Source organism: Carassius gibelio, chromosome B8 (genome assembly GCF_023724105.1).
Source record: "Carassius gibelio isolate Cgi1373 ecotype wild population from Czech Republic chromosome B8, carGib1.2-hapl.c, whole genome shotgun sequence".
NCBI classification, from domain to species: domain Eukaryota; kingdom Metazoa; phylum Chordata; class Actinopteri; order Cypriniformes; family Cyprinidae; genus Carassius; species Carassius gibelio.
Window position 1 is genome coordinate 15,548,126 of NC_068403.1, and position 14,838 is coordinate 15,562,963.

Genomic DNA, 14,838 nt, shown 5'->3' on the forward strand with positions numbered 1-14,838 from the left:
AAGTGACACTTAAATCCATATGAAAAAAAATCCATATATAATAAAAAAATATTACCACTGGAGGTATAGAACAAAAAAATATCATGTGGGATTATGGGAAATGGTAGCATAAGTGCACAGAAGACCAAAACATTACACGTTTTAAAACCACTTCAAACCAGCATGCACAGCATTTACAAACTTCCCTTTTAAACAAATGTTTTTGTATATCTTCCTTTTAAGGTTCAAGAAAAGTGCAGTTTTGCCTTTTTCTGCCATGTCATGTGGTGTTGTGTAAGTGACCATGTTAGAGGATGTGCAGTGTGACCGGTGTTTGGGCTTCATGTGAATCTGAGCAACTGAATGAGTCAGTGTGCATGTGTGTTCAGCATCCAGCTCAGAGTCATAGGATTGGGTGCATATAAATATGGATGAATTCAGTGCCAGGTCAATATGAAGCTGACCTGTTCTGCTATTATGACCAACCTTTTAATGTAGAGATAAATCCATGCTCTTATTCAAGCCAACAGTAATGAGGCCTTTAAGAAACTACCATCTCTCTACTTTCAGGTATGTCAATATTTTGCAATTATAAAAGACATGTGCCTCCAAATAGGGCCATTTATTGATTATCATTATAATTGAGCAGGAAGCAAATGGAAGTAGACAAAGTGGTAATAGGCTGTGTTAGTTTAGCGGTAATATTGTGTTCTCATATAAATACTGAACAATATTATTGCACTATATTTAAGAAATGTGGTGTTGTTGATTTTCCTATTGCTGTTGCTATAGCAGTTCATTACAATACCAAGCTGTGTAATAAAGTTCAGCGGGTTTAGTAATCAGATGTTTCATAATGAAACTTGCTATTTGTTTTTCTTATTTGTCAGCTGATACTTCAGATGAACAATTTTAATAGGATAGTCACAAAATGTCTTTCGAAATCTGTTTGACTTTTTTTTTTTTTTTTCTTCTGTTGAAAAAAAATCATGTTTTCTAGAATTTCAAAGCTAAAATACAGTGAAATACAGTGAAAGTAGACGGGGACCAGTGGCTGTCAAGCTGCAAAAATAAAAAACACAATTCATTAAAGTATCATAATTGTCCATGTACTTGTTAGGTTGTTATTCATAGAAAATCTTGTATGATTTACTTTCATTGCAAGGAAAAAGCAGACTGAGATTTTTTACAGTAAATACTTAATTTCTGTTCCACTAAAGAAATAAAGTTAAATGGGTTTCGAGAAGACTTAGAGGTGTGTAAATGATATAATGTATTCCATTTAGTTCATAGAAGTGATTTAATTGGCTTAAATGGTTTATTTTCTGTTAAAACTGCTGTAAGCGATATAAGCCAATAAAGACTCATGCAACTATCCTATAGAGATAAACATTTTCCTTTGTCTCTCTTTATATGCTAATTGATCATGTCTTTACTACTTATGTGTTTGTGTGTGTTAGAGCCTCACTGATGAGCAGGATGGAGGCGCTGTGGTTGTGTTACTCATCTCCGACTCCTCAGAGTGCAAGTCACCTGCTTGCCCTACTTGTTCTCTGTCTTTCATTGGCTGCTGTAACCGCTTCACTACTTTTCCACTGGCTCATAGACCTTTTAAAATATGACATCCAGACAGCATTGGTTGCAGTTGGTATCTGTGGCACGGCTGTGTTTATCCTGTCATTTCTCATCCATCCATTCCGATGTGCCTTCACACTAATCTTCCCGACGTTGTTCACCCGACAGGGCCGTAAACTGCTCTTGTCCGCATCCATGATGATCGTAGTGCTGTTTGTCCTACCCAACATGGCCGCCAACATCGCAACTCTCACACATGTCGTTAAATGTGCATCAGAAAAACTCTCTCAAAGTCTCCTAAGCAGCTCAGACCTCATCAACACCATTAAAGACAATATGGTCAGAAGAGCTGAGGAGAGCGTGGATGAGAGTTTAGTGCAAAGGCTGCATGATTTTGATCACACCACACATATTAATGTCTCAGAAGTGAAGGGACGGTTGCATGTGTTGAGTCAGCGGGTGCAGGAGGATTTCTCTGAAGTTAAACGTCAAGTACAGGACCTGAAACTGCTATTCAGCAGGATCTTTGCTGCTGTTTTTGTTTTGTATTTGTTCAGCGAGTCTGTCATGTACCTTCGGTCTTATCTGACATCTGTACGATTTGACAACACGTATATCACAAGTGGGCTCAGGAGAAAAGGAGTTGAAAAAGGACTTGTGGTTGAAGCAAAGGATGTGAAAAATGGAGTAAACTCCACCAGTTTCAGAATAACTAAAAAGGAACTTTTCAAATGCCTGGCTCCAGCGATGGTGATCACTCTGTATCTGCTGATGACAGTCTTTTTGGTAGTGCTGGACCATTTCTTGTATCACCTGGTGAAAACAGGTGGACCTTGGATTTCAAACATGCCATCAACCAACATCAGCATCGATGTCAACTTCAAGGTAAACCACTCCACCAGTTGCTCCGTATCCGTTGGTGTTTCCGTAAAAGTAACTTCGAGAAATGAGCCTTTGACCAATTGCGACTGTTCCTCATTTGTGATTGTTCCTCAATGTAAATGTAGAAGAAGCATTGTTTTTAAATTTTATACTAATGTACTAATTAAGTAAATGATAAAAAAGTCAAAGTGAAGTCAAAGTCAAAGAAACAGATCTCATATATACTTTGGAAGTCAACTGTTCTCTCTTCTCTTCCCCTCTAATCTTCTTAGGTTGGAAATAATGTGGCCATTTGTCAGATCTTTGGCTCAGACTGTCCGGTAGAATTGTTCAACTTCAATAGAACTTACACAGCCCTCATTCACTCTGATCCAAACGTGTGTGAGGCTCAATCCAGTGAGCTGAACCCAAGTGCAGTGGTGGCGCTGGTGCTCCTCTATCTGTTCAGCTACACCCTGCTGCCGCTGGAGGTCTACGCTCGACGCCTTCGGAGGAAAGTAGCAGCTTCTTTCTTCCAGCAGCAGGAGGAGAGAAGGGTCCAGTTCCTTATTAGAAAAATTCAAACTAAACGAAAAGAAAGACAAAATGAGGTTTTCTTTATAGAAACCATGCATCATGATAAAGAAGTCTCTGGGATGATAAATCAGCTATAAATCACTTAATACTAGGCTGTATGTCATACATTTGACAGAATTGTAAATAATGTACTTAATAAGTGTACATATTCAAATTTGTGAATCGAATGTTTTGTTCAACAACATTTATGTTTTTAATTCATATATATTCCTTGTTTATGTATACTGCAGTGAAGTGAAATATGTCTGACCTATGATGCTATGAAAGGAAAAAATACCTCAGAGTTTAACAGAGTGAAAACAGCTTTTAGCTTTTACCTTACAGTTCATGATGCATTAAGGGACTGTTTTAGTGATATACTTTAGCCTAGTGCCTGATCTGCAGGGAGTGGATGATGGAAACATGACACTAATGGACAGGAAATCAAAAGGTCACTGCATGAAGAAACTCTAAATGCTTAGGGGGCTGCAGTGGCTATTATATATGCACAGTATATTATACTGTGTGCATATTATATACCCAAACTGAGATCAGATCTCATGTCTTAATGACGTAAATCTGAACAGGTAGATCTGAATATGTGAACCCAAAATTAGTTTTATTTTTAATAAAGTGTTTGCAGTTTGCGTCATATAAATTATAAGAATATGTCAAATTTAAACCAAATATCTGTCTGCATCTGTGAATCTGTAGGGTTCACACATAGCTTAAAGGTATAGTTGAAAAACACAAATAGGCATTGTGAAAAATGTCTCCAATGTCCATCCAATGAAAGTCAATAGGATTCTAATGTTGCTTTCGACCCAACTGACTTTAAATGTGTAAGGCAAAATAATTAATTGAAATGTCTCTTGTTTCACAGTCATACAGGTTTAGGATGAATAACTGAAGACAGAATTGTTCCTTTAAGGGAAAACAATGACACTTGTAGAGCTTTGCTTTCACACATTTAAGCAATGCCAGTCCTTTTCTGTGACTCACAGGCCAATTACACTTTTAAATTACTTCATGAATATACAGAAGTCTTAAACAAACTCAACGATAGAGAACAAGTGTCAGGGTGCAAGAGTGATGCTTTGCTTGACATCACGAATCTTTTAGATGACTGATTTTATTATTTTCTTTTCACAGTCGATATTACTCTTAGTGTATATGGCTTTTGGAATCTTGATAGCCTTGGAGGTGAACACCATATTCTTTTTCTTGTGTGTCAGAGGAGATGGAATAGTTGCTATAAAGAGTTATGACTACACTGGCTGCCACTTTATCTAGACTTTATAAAGACTTTTTTCAAGTCCATCAAAGACTACATATATGGGAGAAGAATAAAGACCCTTACTTTGTAGCTTTATCCAACTCCATCAGGGGTAAGTGCAGCGCTCACTTTCATGAGCGCCACATTATTCTTGCCTCTGTCACAGCACACTTAGAAAGCTCTGAGCACTGGCGTTATTGTCTGTCTCATAGCAACTGCCTCTTGAAGCTGTTTGCATTGCCATGACATTTTAAAGCTAATATACTGATATAACCATTTTCAGGGAAAGAAACTCCAAGTATTAGTCAAAGAAACACAGAAAGACATTCAAAGCCAGATCTTAAAAATATATTTATTAGCATTAAAATGTTTCAGAGAAAAGCTAAAGCGAGAGCCCTTAAGTAATGTAGTCTTAGAGCCAAAACAAGAAATTAAAGGCAGAAAATGATGAGACAAATAATGTCTCCCGCAGAAGATTTAAGAGTGATTATGAGGATGAGGTCATGAAGGAGAGTTGAATGAAGCGGATTCTGAAAACAACACTTTCAGGACAATATACTAGATAATGTTATGTTACCCAATAATAATAATAATAATAATAATAATAATAATAATAATATATATATATATATATATATATATATATATATATATATATATATATATATATTTTTTTTTTTTTTTTATTTATTTACTCACCCACGTCACTCCCAAAACCATACTTTCTTTCATCTGTGGAACCCAGAAGGATATATTTTCCATGCAATTGCAATGCAATTTAAAACTACCAAAAGAATATTTTAAGTCCTAGTGTTGTATTCACTGTAAGATACAGAACAAGTTCGAAATTGAAGTTATTAAATTAAAATCTTGTCATGTGCTTTAGGTGTATTCTTGAGAAAAGTGGAGTCAAAGATTCAAATAGATTTTATGGCAAATTTCAGTCTGTTCCTTGCATATTGCTTTTTAAGACTTGAATCAAAGCATATTGGAGCACCATTATGGTAATTGTATCATGCTTTTGCATATTTTAGAACGCTTGAAAGCTTCAGTTCTCCCTTGTTCCTCTAAGTCATATTTTTGTTTTAAATCACAAACATATTTCATCTTAACTATGTAAATCTAAGTCAAATATCAATGAGTTAAAACACTTAAGATCAGTTACATTTAAATCACTTACTTAAATCACGTTTTTAAAGCAGTGGAGAGTGGGGTGAGATTTATTTTACTTATGTGGTCCTCAGGATGAGGACAAATGAGGCATAAGTACAAATAAAGTATCTAAAGTCATTTCAGGGGATTACTTATAGTTTTAAATGACCAGAATGTATCTATGACAAAAAGGTTTTGAAAATATGGCTTCTTAAAAAAAGTGTTCCCGTTATTCAATTTGGTCCAAGTTAGGGGTAAGTTGACCCGAGTCAGTGGGTAAGATGCAGCATCTGATTGTAAACTGATTATCTGACTGAATCTGATTCAGACCCATGTAAAAATGTAAAGATAAATTTATCTATTTAAAAAAATAATTTAAACAATACACTCCAGCATGCTAACCTTTAAATAGCAAATAATTATGTCAGAAATTCATTAAATATATACAAATCAAGAACATTATTAGATTTATTTTATCATGATGACAAAATGATTACAGAAAGAAGAGCTAGTTACGATACACATATTAGTGTGGAATTGAATGAATCAGCCCTCAGACACACACAAGCTGAGTTGCTTCAGACTGGGTTTATGAGTGACAGGTATTGACGCAGTTTGATGACACTTTTTAAATTACATTAAAAAATACTCATAATACAGACACTCCATTCAGATCACTTAAAAAATGAACTTCATAAAAGAATGAGCATTTTGTATTTCTAGAATCTAGATGTTTATAACACATTTATTCATAGCCCCATGTTGGACACTTTATTGATTAAAGTCTGTATTTATAAAGAGCTGTCTTTTGTACAAAGACTACGGTGTTTATGACATTAACATGAAAAAAGAAAATCTGAAGACTTTGCACTCATAAAGTCACGCGTAATTATTGGATTAGGATTGCGCATTTTACCCAGTTTACCCAGAACAAATAATGATCAGCCTAGCTGCTTTTACACGAATTGAATCAGATTAATTGCATCTTTTTCATACAGTGATACTAAATGGTAACTGGGCATGTCATATACCTAAAAATGATGAAAGGACTTTCATTTCTGGTTGAACTATTACTTTTAGACTCAACGTTATCATAAATGAATAACCAGTGAGCGAAGTCTCAAATGTCATTGCTACTTTTCCAAACACATGCATTGTAAGAAGCCTAATTTTGTAGCAACAAGGACACCACGTGGAGTTCAAAGGAATTGCGAATTTTAGCACAGATAAGTTATGGGATTCAATACGCTGTAAAACGTGACATTGTTTCAGAAGTGATTTACCTCAGGCACTTTTGTATTCCTGGCTCGATTAGCGTATGACTTAGATATTAGGCCTATAGGTATTGGCCGACCATTTTTTTATATATATTAATTTATTATAGCTATGATAATGATTTTCCTGCTTGCTTACAAAATAAATAAATAATAATAATAATAAAAAATAAATCACATGACAATGAAAATTGAAGTAGGTATAGGCTTATTAAAAGTGCTTCAGAGGTCTAGATGTGTTCAAAGTGCCCCTTTGATTCCTTCTAAACAGCTGATCGACATTTACTCTTTAATAATGTTACATATAGGCCAAGCTACAATGTATACAACATCATAAACACATCAGTAAACAACGACCGCCTCACTTGCATCTGACAATTATTTCAGCGGTGTCCTTAAAAATAAAATAAAAATGAAATAAACGGATTATATACGTATACTAACATAACACCTATATATATATATATATATATATATATATATATATATATATATATATATATATATATATATATATATATCTCTCTCTCTCTCTCTCTCTCTCTCTCTCTCTCTCTCTCTCTCTCTCTCTCTATATATATATTTCATAATAAACATTTAAAAATAACAATAAACAGATTATAGCCTATTAATGCAAACAATAAAGTTAAAAAAAAAAAAAAAAAAAAGCCTGGCAAAAAGGAAAGGCTTACCACTTCGCTGACAAATGGATACTTCTTATATCAACATTAGGGAACATGCTCTAATAGAATTTTTGCTTTTACTCTTCAAATTCTGCAGTAATGCGAAAGGATGTCTATTAATCGAAACAATTTTTTAAATATTATTAGAATTTCAATAATGAGGCACATAATTGTTTGATTACACTCTTTTCTTTTACTATCTCAGGGCCACTGCACCTGGGTGCCGTCTTTAAATGACGCTCACGCAGGTACCTCGCGTCATGCGCAGGGTCGGAAACGCGGAAGCAAAGCCTGAGCACATTCCACGTCACTTGAGGTGGATTTAGCGAGAGCGAGGCAGCATTCTGACATGAGAATCTAGCGCTTTGACGTGAAACTCGCCGGATGTGATGCCACGAGCATTGCGGCTTCACGCTCAAACTGACAGCGAAGGAAATCTCAGCGGCTTGTAAACAGAGGTTTCATCTCAAGGTAATGTTTGTGCGCGGAGCTGTAGGTTAGTGCGGGCAGAGCGAGTGCAGCAGGCGGCTGCTTTATGTCGCTGTTTTATTGCTTATTCCGTGTTTCCTGATGCCGTCTATCCATCACTGCAGATGATATGATGGATAAATACATATAATAATAGGTCTGTATTGCGCAATTGTTGTGTCTCAAAACAGCGAAATATCTAAACATAATGTTGGGCTCTGTAGCGGTGCTACGATACCTAAATATTATGTACGCTCGTATGATGGCCAAAACTGCTGTTTAGAGAGGCAGATCACAACAGATTGTAGGTTATAGGCCTTTCTTCTTTGATTCATAGACTATCACACTTAATGGATAGCCTATTCTTGCTTGGAGTGGTTTCGCCTTAGATTTTATGCCAGTTACATTATTTATAACATTATTTTTTTTTACTGGCGTACAATGCCTCTGAATGTTCGTTATGTCAGATATAGCCTACCTGTATACCACAAAAATACCTTCATAAAAAACCCTTACGGTTATAGCTTGTGTGCCATAATTTGAGTTGCATAAAAGTTTCATGAGTTGGTCTGTTGTTTATTACAGTACGTTGGCATTGTCATGATTATCTTCAAATAATCAAGTGTGCCGCGGATTGCCATTGCCTATTAAAACATGTCAGGTCAATCGGGCTAAGTAATGCTGTCAAGGGTGTATCTCCAATTGTCACAACAATGTTATGGGGTGTGTACATGTTTTGTAAATTTGTCAGAGGGAACACCTTCACATTACCTTTACTGATTCGCTGTGATTTCAGTGGAGTGTGTATTGGCAGAAGGTCAGCACAGTATGCTTAATGTGCTGTAATTAATTGTGCTCAGCAAACAGAAACGCAGCTCTCCTGGATTTTTCCCTTGTGAATCTGCATCATTGTGTCTATGGTGGGAAATACATTTTTTTTGCCTATTAGACAAAGACAATCTGGAATTGTTACCTGCCAATTAATTAGGGAATTTATACTGTATTTTAATTAACATTTTCCCTACACTTGAGGATCACTGAGGAATTTCTGGCTGATAAGTGGGCTCTGAACAAATAGGTCTGTGTCTGCTGTTTTTTTTTGCAACCTGTTTTAGACTACCTGTAAAGCTGATGTAGTATTTTCTTTCCCTTTCCCACTAAAATACTAAGAATAATGTATTTAGCAATAATGTAAATCTATTTTTGACAAATATTTGGAACTGCACGTTTCAAAATCAGGTGATCATACAGTGTTTTTGTATTTAAACTATTTATTTAAATTATTTGAAAAGGGACCATGCACAATATCAACATTAATGTTTCCATTGCATGCATTGTACCAAATTTAGCCAATTGCTAGGTTTCGTCCACAGTCCCTTGGCAGGTGTCCTAATCATAATCATAAGTAAACTTTAAAACATAAGACAACAAACACATACAGTACAGTAATACTTATACACATCCTATCAGAGCCAAAAAAAAGAACAGTAAAGATAGCGTCCAGTTAAACCACAACAATGTCAGTGTTTAGAGAGTGGAGTTGATTTTAAATAAGCTTTTAGTTTGTCTAAAAATGTCAATAAATGTGCACAGCCTTATGTTTTCTGGTAGAGTTTTAAACTTATCAAAGCTCAAAAAAAATTATTTCCCCGAAAGCTTACAGTGGGGATATTGGTTAGGCTTTTTGTCCAGAGTTTTTAAAGTCTGCTTATAAAGAGATTTTAAAGGTTTATTAATAGTTTCTCCTGCTTGACCCAAACATGTCAGACAGTATGGCAATTGAGAAAAGATTGTGGCATACATTTGATCCAGCGTTAAACCAAGATAATTTAGATAGAGCAGTGTAGTTTGAAATATGAAAATTATTATAGCATATGTCTTTTAGTTATTAGACCGAACTGTTAAACAAAGACAGCGAGCTAATGAAGGCTCCTATGCGTCTTGCCAACTTTCCCTATGCCTGTTTATCCAACTATTAACAAATTGGTTCCTCAAGAGTTTGCTTTTGTTTCTAAACAACAGAATTTCTCGTCAGAAGCAAGACATGTTGCCTAATGTAGAAGCCAAAATCACCACCATTATTCGGCTGGTGGTCATTTCCAATCTTGATTGTGTCTCTTTAAGGCTGCCATGCTAATTCTGAGTTTGTCCTTTACCTGTTTGCAGGGTGTCTGATCTGGTGCTCGATCTTAATGGGCGAATCAGGGACACGCCGCTCCACCCTGGTCTCCAGGCTTCCCATCTTTAGACGTAGTGTGCGAAAGAGGCAGGACTCGCTCCCTTCCTCGCCCTCCTCCGGTGGTGTCGGCAATGGCGTCCACACTTCCTCTCCCTCCAGCACCAACTCCAGCTCCAGCAGCACGAGCAAGCGCCGCAGCTTCTTCCACACACCGTCCCTCAGCTTCCACTGCAAAAGAAACAGCGACCCGACCCAGCTCAGCCTGGACAATCGTAGCCAGGGATCTGAAGCCACCTTTCAAGACAGTTCCATCTCAAAGACGCGCCATTCCTTTGGATTTGGCCGACATAAAAAAAAGATCCCCCGATCTCAGACGGAAGACCTTGAGAAAACGTCCACCAATCGCAGCATGTTTATTAATTGCATCAGCTCAGGGACCAATGAGGGAGATGATTCAGGGTTCCTCGATGATGTGAGCAGCAAGAGGTCTTCCAAGCATAAGAAGCAGCTGCTGCCCAAATCCTTATCAGCTCACCAACAGTTTTCTAAGAATTTGTCCAATGTCCCAGACCAGGGTAAAGATCAGGAAGCTGCGGAAGATCCTCCTAAAACTGGTACTCCAGGTTCCTGGCCTGGAGAACTGGTTGAGAGTTCTCTACAGTCGCCCATGATCTCAGAAGACCGCACCACGGCAGTGACACCATCCGATTTTGTTCACGTTACCGAAGACTCCGTTTCGGAAGTGGATGCTTTGCCAGCCCCAAGTCCAGCTGCTCCACCAGAAAACTTCAGCCAAGCTGTTTCTACCTCACAGGTGTCTTTCACCCCAGCCCAGGCCAGCACGGAAAAGCACTTACTGCCAGATACCAGCCACACAGCCAACACACAGTGCGAGAGCACCACTGCCCATACCGAACCTGTGACGCTGCAAACAGTGAAAGAGCTGAACCTTGACACAAACCCTGACCAGTCAGAGGCCAGTGAGAATGAGCAAGCTCCACAACTGAGTGAGGACAGCAGCTCCAATCCAGACGCCCGTGAGAGGCGGTCCAGGAACAGGAAGATCATCCAGCAGGAAGGAAGATCATCAGGCCTGAGCAAACTGGAGACAAGGCCAAGTTACCTGAGAAAGCCGCACACAGGTACTAAGCTGCTGCTTTTGTTTGTGTTACTACAGGTATTTATGAAGTAATTTTTTTTCTGGTAAAAATTATTTTTAATAACAACAGGCAAAATGACTTGACCAGCTATCTGCATGTTTTTTCTGCTTATAACATGGCTACTTGCCAAAAAAATATTTACTTGGAATTTATTTATTATAAGAGAAGGGACCTCAGACAGACATAATTTAATTATATCACAGCTATTATATAGAAGATCTTTGTTTTTGGCAACAATCTGTGTAGTACAGGGGTTGGCAGGTAATTTGGCATCAGGCCAAATAAAAAAGTGCCACTAGATGGTGGGCCAGAACATAGTCAAAAGATAATTTAAGGAATTAACAGAAGAAAAATTATACTAGAACTGCCTGTGACAGACTGTTACAGTGTCTTTTGTTACAGGTAACTATATAAAGATAACTATGTTTTATTTCCTCTTTCCATGTTGTGAATAATAAATCATTTTAATTTGCTTGTTACACAATGGAGCCTAATGTATTGTAATAATTATTTGACGTAGCCCACTTTTACACTCTTTTTACAATTATTCTTTGGCATCCTCACGTACTTAAATGCATTTTCGTTTAATTGTTTGTGTGCTGGAGGTATGCTATTTCATCGTGTGCAGTGATTTTAACATTTAAGCTAGCTGGTGAGAGAAAATGGCATGATTAAAGAGTCTAAAGAGCAGTGTAAATTTCGTTAACGAAGACAACAACGAAAAATATTCGTTAACAAACATTTTTATGTGACGAAGATGAGACATTGACGAGCTAAAAAATAATATCTGATGATGAAATTATGAAAATTTATGCCGCGTTAAACTAGACTGGATTGGAGTACAGTATAATGTTATTTGAGGACTACCAGACATTCAGAATGCATCCTATAGGTTATTGTCCTTCAAAATGTGCGTTCCTGTCATTGGATTGCGATCTAAAGAGAGAAGAATTAATGATTATTTTAATTGAAAACTACATATAAAATGGCTACCAAAATTTTGCTAACTACAGTTTGGCTAAAACTATTGACTAAAAGTAATGACTAAAAATGGACAAAAATGCAATGAGATTTCATCGACTAAAACTAGACTAAACTATGAAAGACAATAATGACTAAAATGTGACTAAGACTATTAAGCATTTTCGTCTCAAGACTAAGAAAGAATCAAAAATGCCTGCCGAAATTAACCCTGCTAGAGAGGAATGTTGACAGCAAAAATAGGGCATTCAAAGAAGAATAGAAATACAACAGTGTGTTCATCCTACGTAGTTTTGTGAATGCAAAGCTGGAGTGTTTTCTCTGAAACAAAGTTGTCGCTGTTTGCAAAGAATATAATATTAGGCATGGCAAATTAAAAGCTCTCATCTAATCTCAAAATAAAATATTGCGGCAAAAAAATCTATTTTATTTTTATTTTGAAATCACTAAAAATATTGGCCTGTTCCCTACCACTGGTGTAGTGGGTCAGTATACAAAATCTTAAAACACAAAATGCTGTGATTACTAATCAGCACGTAGTATCCCAGAGAGCCATGTAATATGCTAATTAAGAAGTCAGTTACTGCTGGAGGCATGTCAGACATCAGATACTATTAATGCCAAATCATTTATTGTGTTGAATTAATCTATCACAGTTAATTATCATATTTGTGGTTTAAAAAATGGCATTGACGCCCTCATGTAATAACCAATAAAAGCTCTGCATAACATGTAGCCTCAAAGTGAATGTGAAACTGATCTTCACAGCTCTGGAACTGCTGAAAGCTTAAACTAGTATTTTTGTACGCGCAAACAAAAAAGGGGAACTTTATTTTAACCCCCACCACCTTTGTAAACAATGCTTTGTGCTCCAGTTTGGCTGTAGTTTTCTTATAACATGAGATTTCCCTTCTGTAAATTATACTTTTACCTTATGAGTGCTTTCACTCCAGAATGCCTGTGGCTTAGAGGTTTGTGGGAAATTCACCAGTTCTGCTGTATTGAGTTGTGACCTGATATTGGCTTTACTACAGATCCTGTTGCAGGAGAGAGTGAACTCTACTCTCACTGGTTTCATTTACAGTTAAAGGCTTGGGGTCATTCATTAATATTCATAATCAATAATCAAGCTCTTTTTAAGGTCATTAAGATGTTTTTAGTCTTACTCCCTTATCTTTAAATAGGATTGAAATATGTCTGGATACAGTCAAGTCTGTTGTTTACCATATTGGCAGCAATTTGTCCAGAAACCCTCTTTGTTTAATTTAGATGTGTTGGAAATTTGAGCCAGTTTGTATTTTCTTGTGAATCTATTTGGTCATTTTCTGTAGTTTATTGTGTTTGTGTAGGTTTTGGGCTTTCACTGAATATCAGTATTTGTGTCAGTAGGATCTATGATGATAGTACTGTACTGAAGCATTATTAATGACTCTTTGTTAGACTGTTATTCATGTTGTTTAGATTTTAATATCTGGTTTAAGAGATAAATGAAGTTTAGTTTATGCAAAGCTGATGCAGTGGGTGAGTTGTAGTTTGTGCCCTAGGCTTAACACTTCTTTTTTTGTGTATTTAATATCTTTCCTACGTGTTTTACATATTCTTCAAATTGTGACCTACAGCCTAATTTAATGTCCATTGAGATCTGTCTCTGTATACAGCAAGATACTGTAGAAATGTTAATCATTCAGCTAAAGGAAGGAAACTTGATGATAAGGTGGTTTCCATATTTATTATTTCCACTGCATTTGAATATTGTTTTCCATTGAAGCGCAATTCACAGTTGCAGTTTAAAGTCTTTCATGTGTATTTTACATAACCTTATATATATACATACAGTACAGACCAAAAGTTTGGAAACATTACTATTTTTAATGTTTTTGAAAGAAGTTTCTTCTGCTCTTCTTCTGCCTACATTTATTTGATCAAAAATACAGATTTTTTTTTAATATTGTGAGATATTATTACAATTTAAAATAATTGTTTTTAAATTTATTATTTATTATTATTCTAATATGATGATTCATTATCAAAGTTGGAAACAGTTCTGATGCTTAATATTTTTTTCAGAACGTGATACTTTTTTAGGATACTTTGATGAATAAAAAGTAAAAAAAAAAAAAAAAAAAAAGGGAGCTATGTTTTTAAAATATAAATATTTTGTAATAACAATATATACTACTGGGCAGTAATTTGGGGTCAGTAATTTTTTTCTTTCTTTTTTTTAAAATAAAATCAATACTTTTATTCAGCAAGGATGTTTTAAATTGATAAAAAGTGATCAAAAACTTTTTGAAAGTGAAAAAGTTTTTTTTTTTTTGAATAAATGCAGTTCTTTTTAACCTTTTATTCATCAAATATATTAGACAGCAGAACTGTTTCCAACACTCATAATAAATCAGAATATTAGAATGATTTCTAAATGATCATGTGATAGACTGTCTTTTGAACTACCATTGAAAAGTTTGGGGACAGTTTGTGTGTGTGTGTGTGTACTATTTTTTTTTTTTTCTATTCTGGTGGAGACCTAAACCTGAATACACACAGACTCATGGGGACTCATGTCACGTTTGGGACCTAAATTGAGGTCCCCATGGGTAAACAAGCTAATAAATTACACAGAATGAAGTTTCTTGAAAATCTAAAAATGCAGAAAGTTTCCTGTGAGGGTTAGGTT

The 14,838-nt window shown here is 35.9% G+C and overlaps 2 protein-coding genes across 5 annotated transcripts in view; both read left to right on the forward strand.

The window, feature by feature from the left end:
• The first annotated feature begins 90 nt into the window (after positions 1-90).
• On the forward strand, positions 91-3,649 carry ocstamp (osteoclast stimulatory transmembrane protein). The gene is made up of 3 exons (XM_052564153.1): positions 91-549; positions 1,440-2,439; positions 2,709-3,649. Exons 1-3 carry the CDS (start codon positions 488-490, stop codon positions 3,087-3,089), a joined length of 1,443 nt encoding a protein of 480 aa, XP_052420113.1. The 5' UTR covers positions 91-487; the 3' UTR covers positions 3,090-3,649.
• A 4,002-nt stretch (positions 3,650-7,651) lies between these two features.
• ccser1 (coiled-coil serine-rich protein 1) overlaps positions 7,652-14,838 on the forward strand; it is a 78,037-nt gene continuing 70,850 nt past the window's right edge. For all 4 annotated transcript variants that reach the window (XM_052564134.1, XM_052564135.1, XM_052564136.1 and 1 more), the window contains exons 1-2: positions 7,652-7,847; positions 10,011-11,165. In XM_052564134.1, coding sequence (XP_052420094.1) covers positions 10,037-11,165 — 1,129 coding nt within the window. In that variant the 5' untranslated portion in view covers positions 7,652-7,847; positions 10,011-10,036. The remainder of the gene's footprint in view (positions 7,848-10,010; positions 11,166-14,838) is intronic.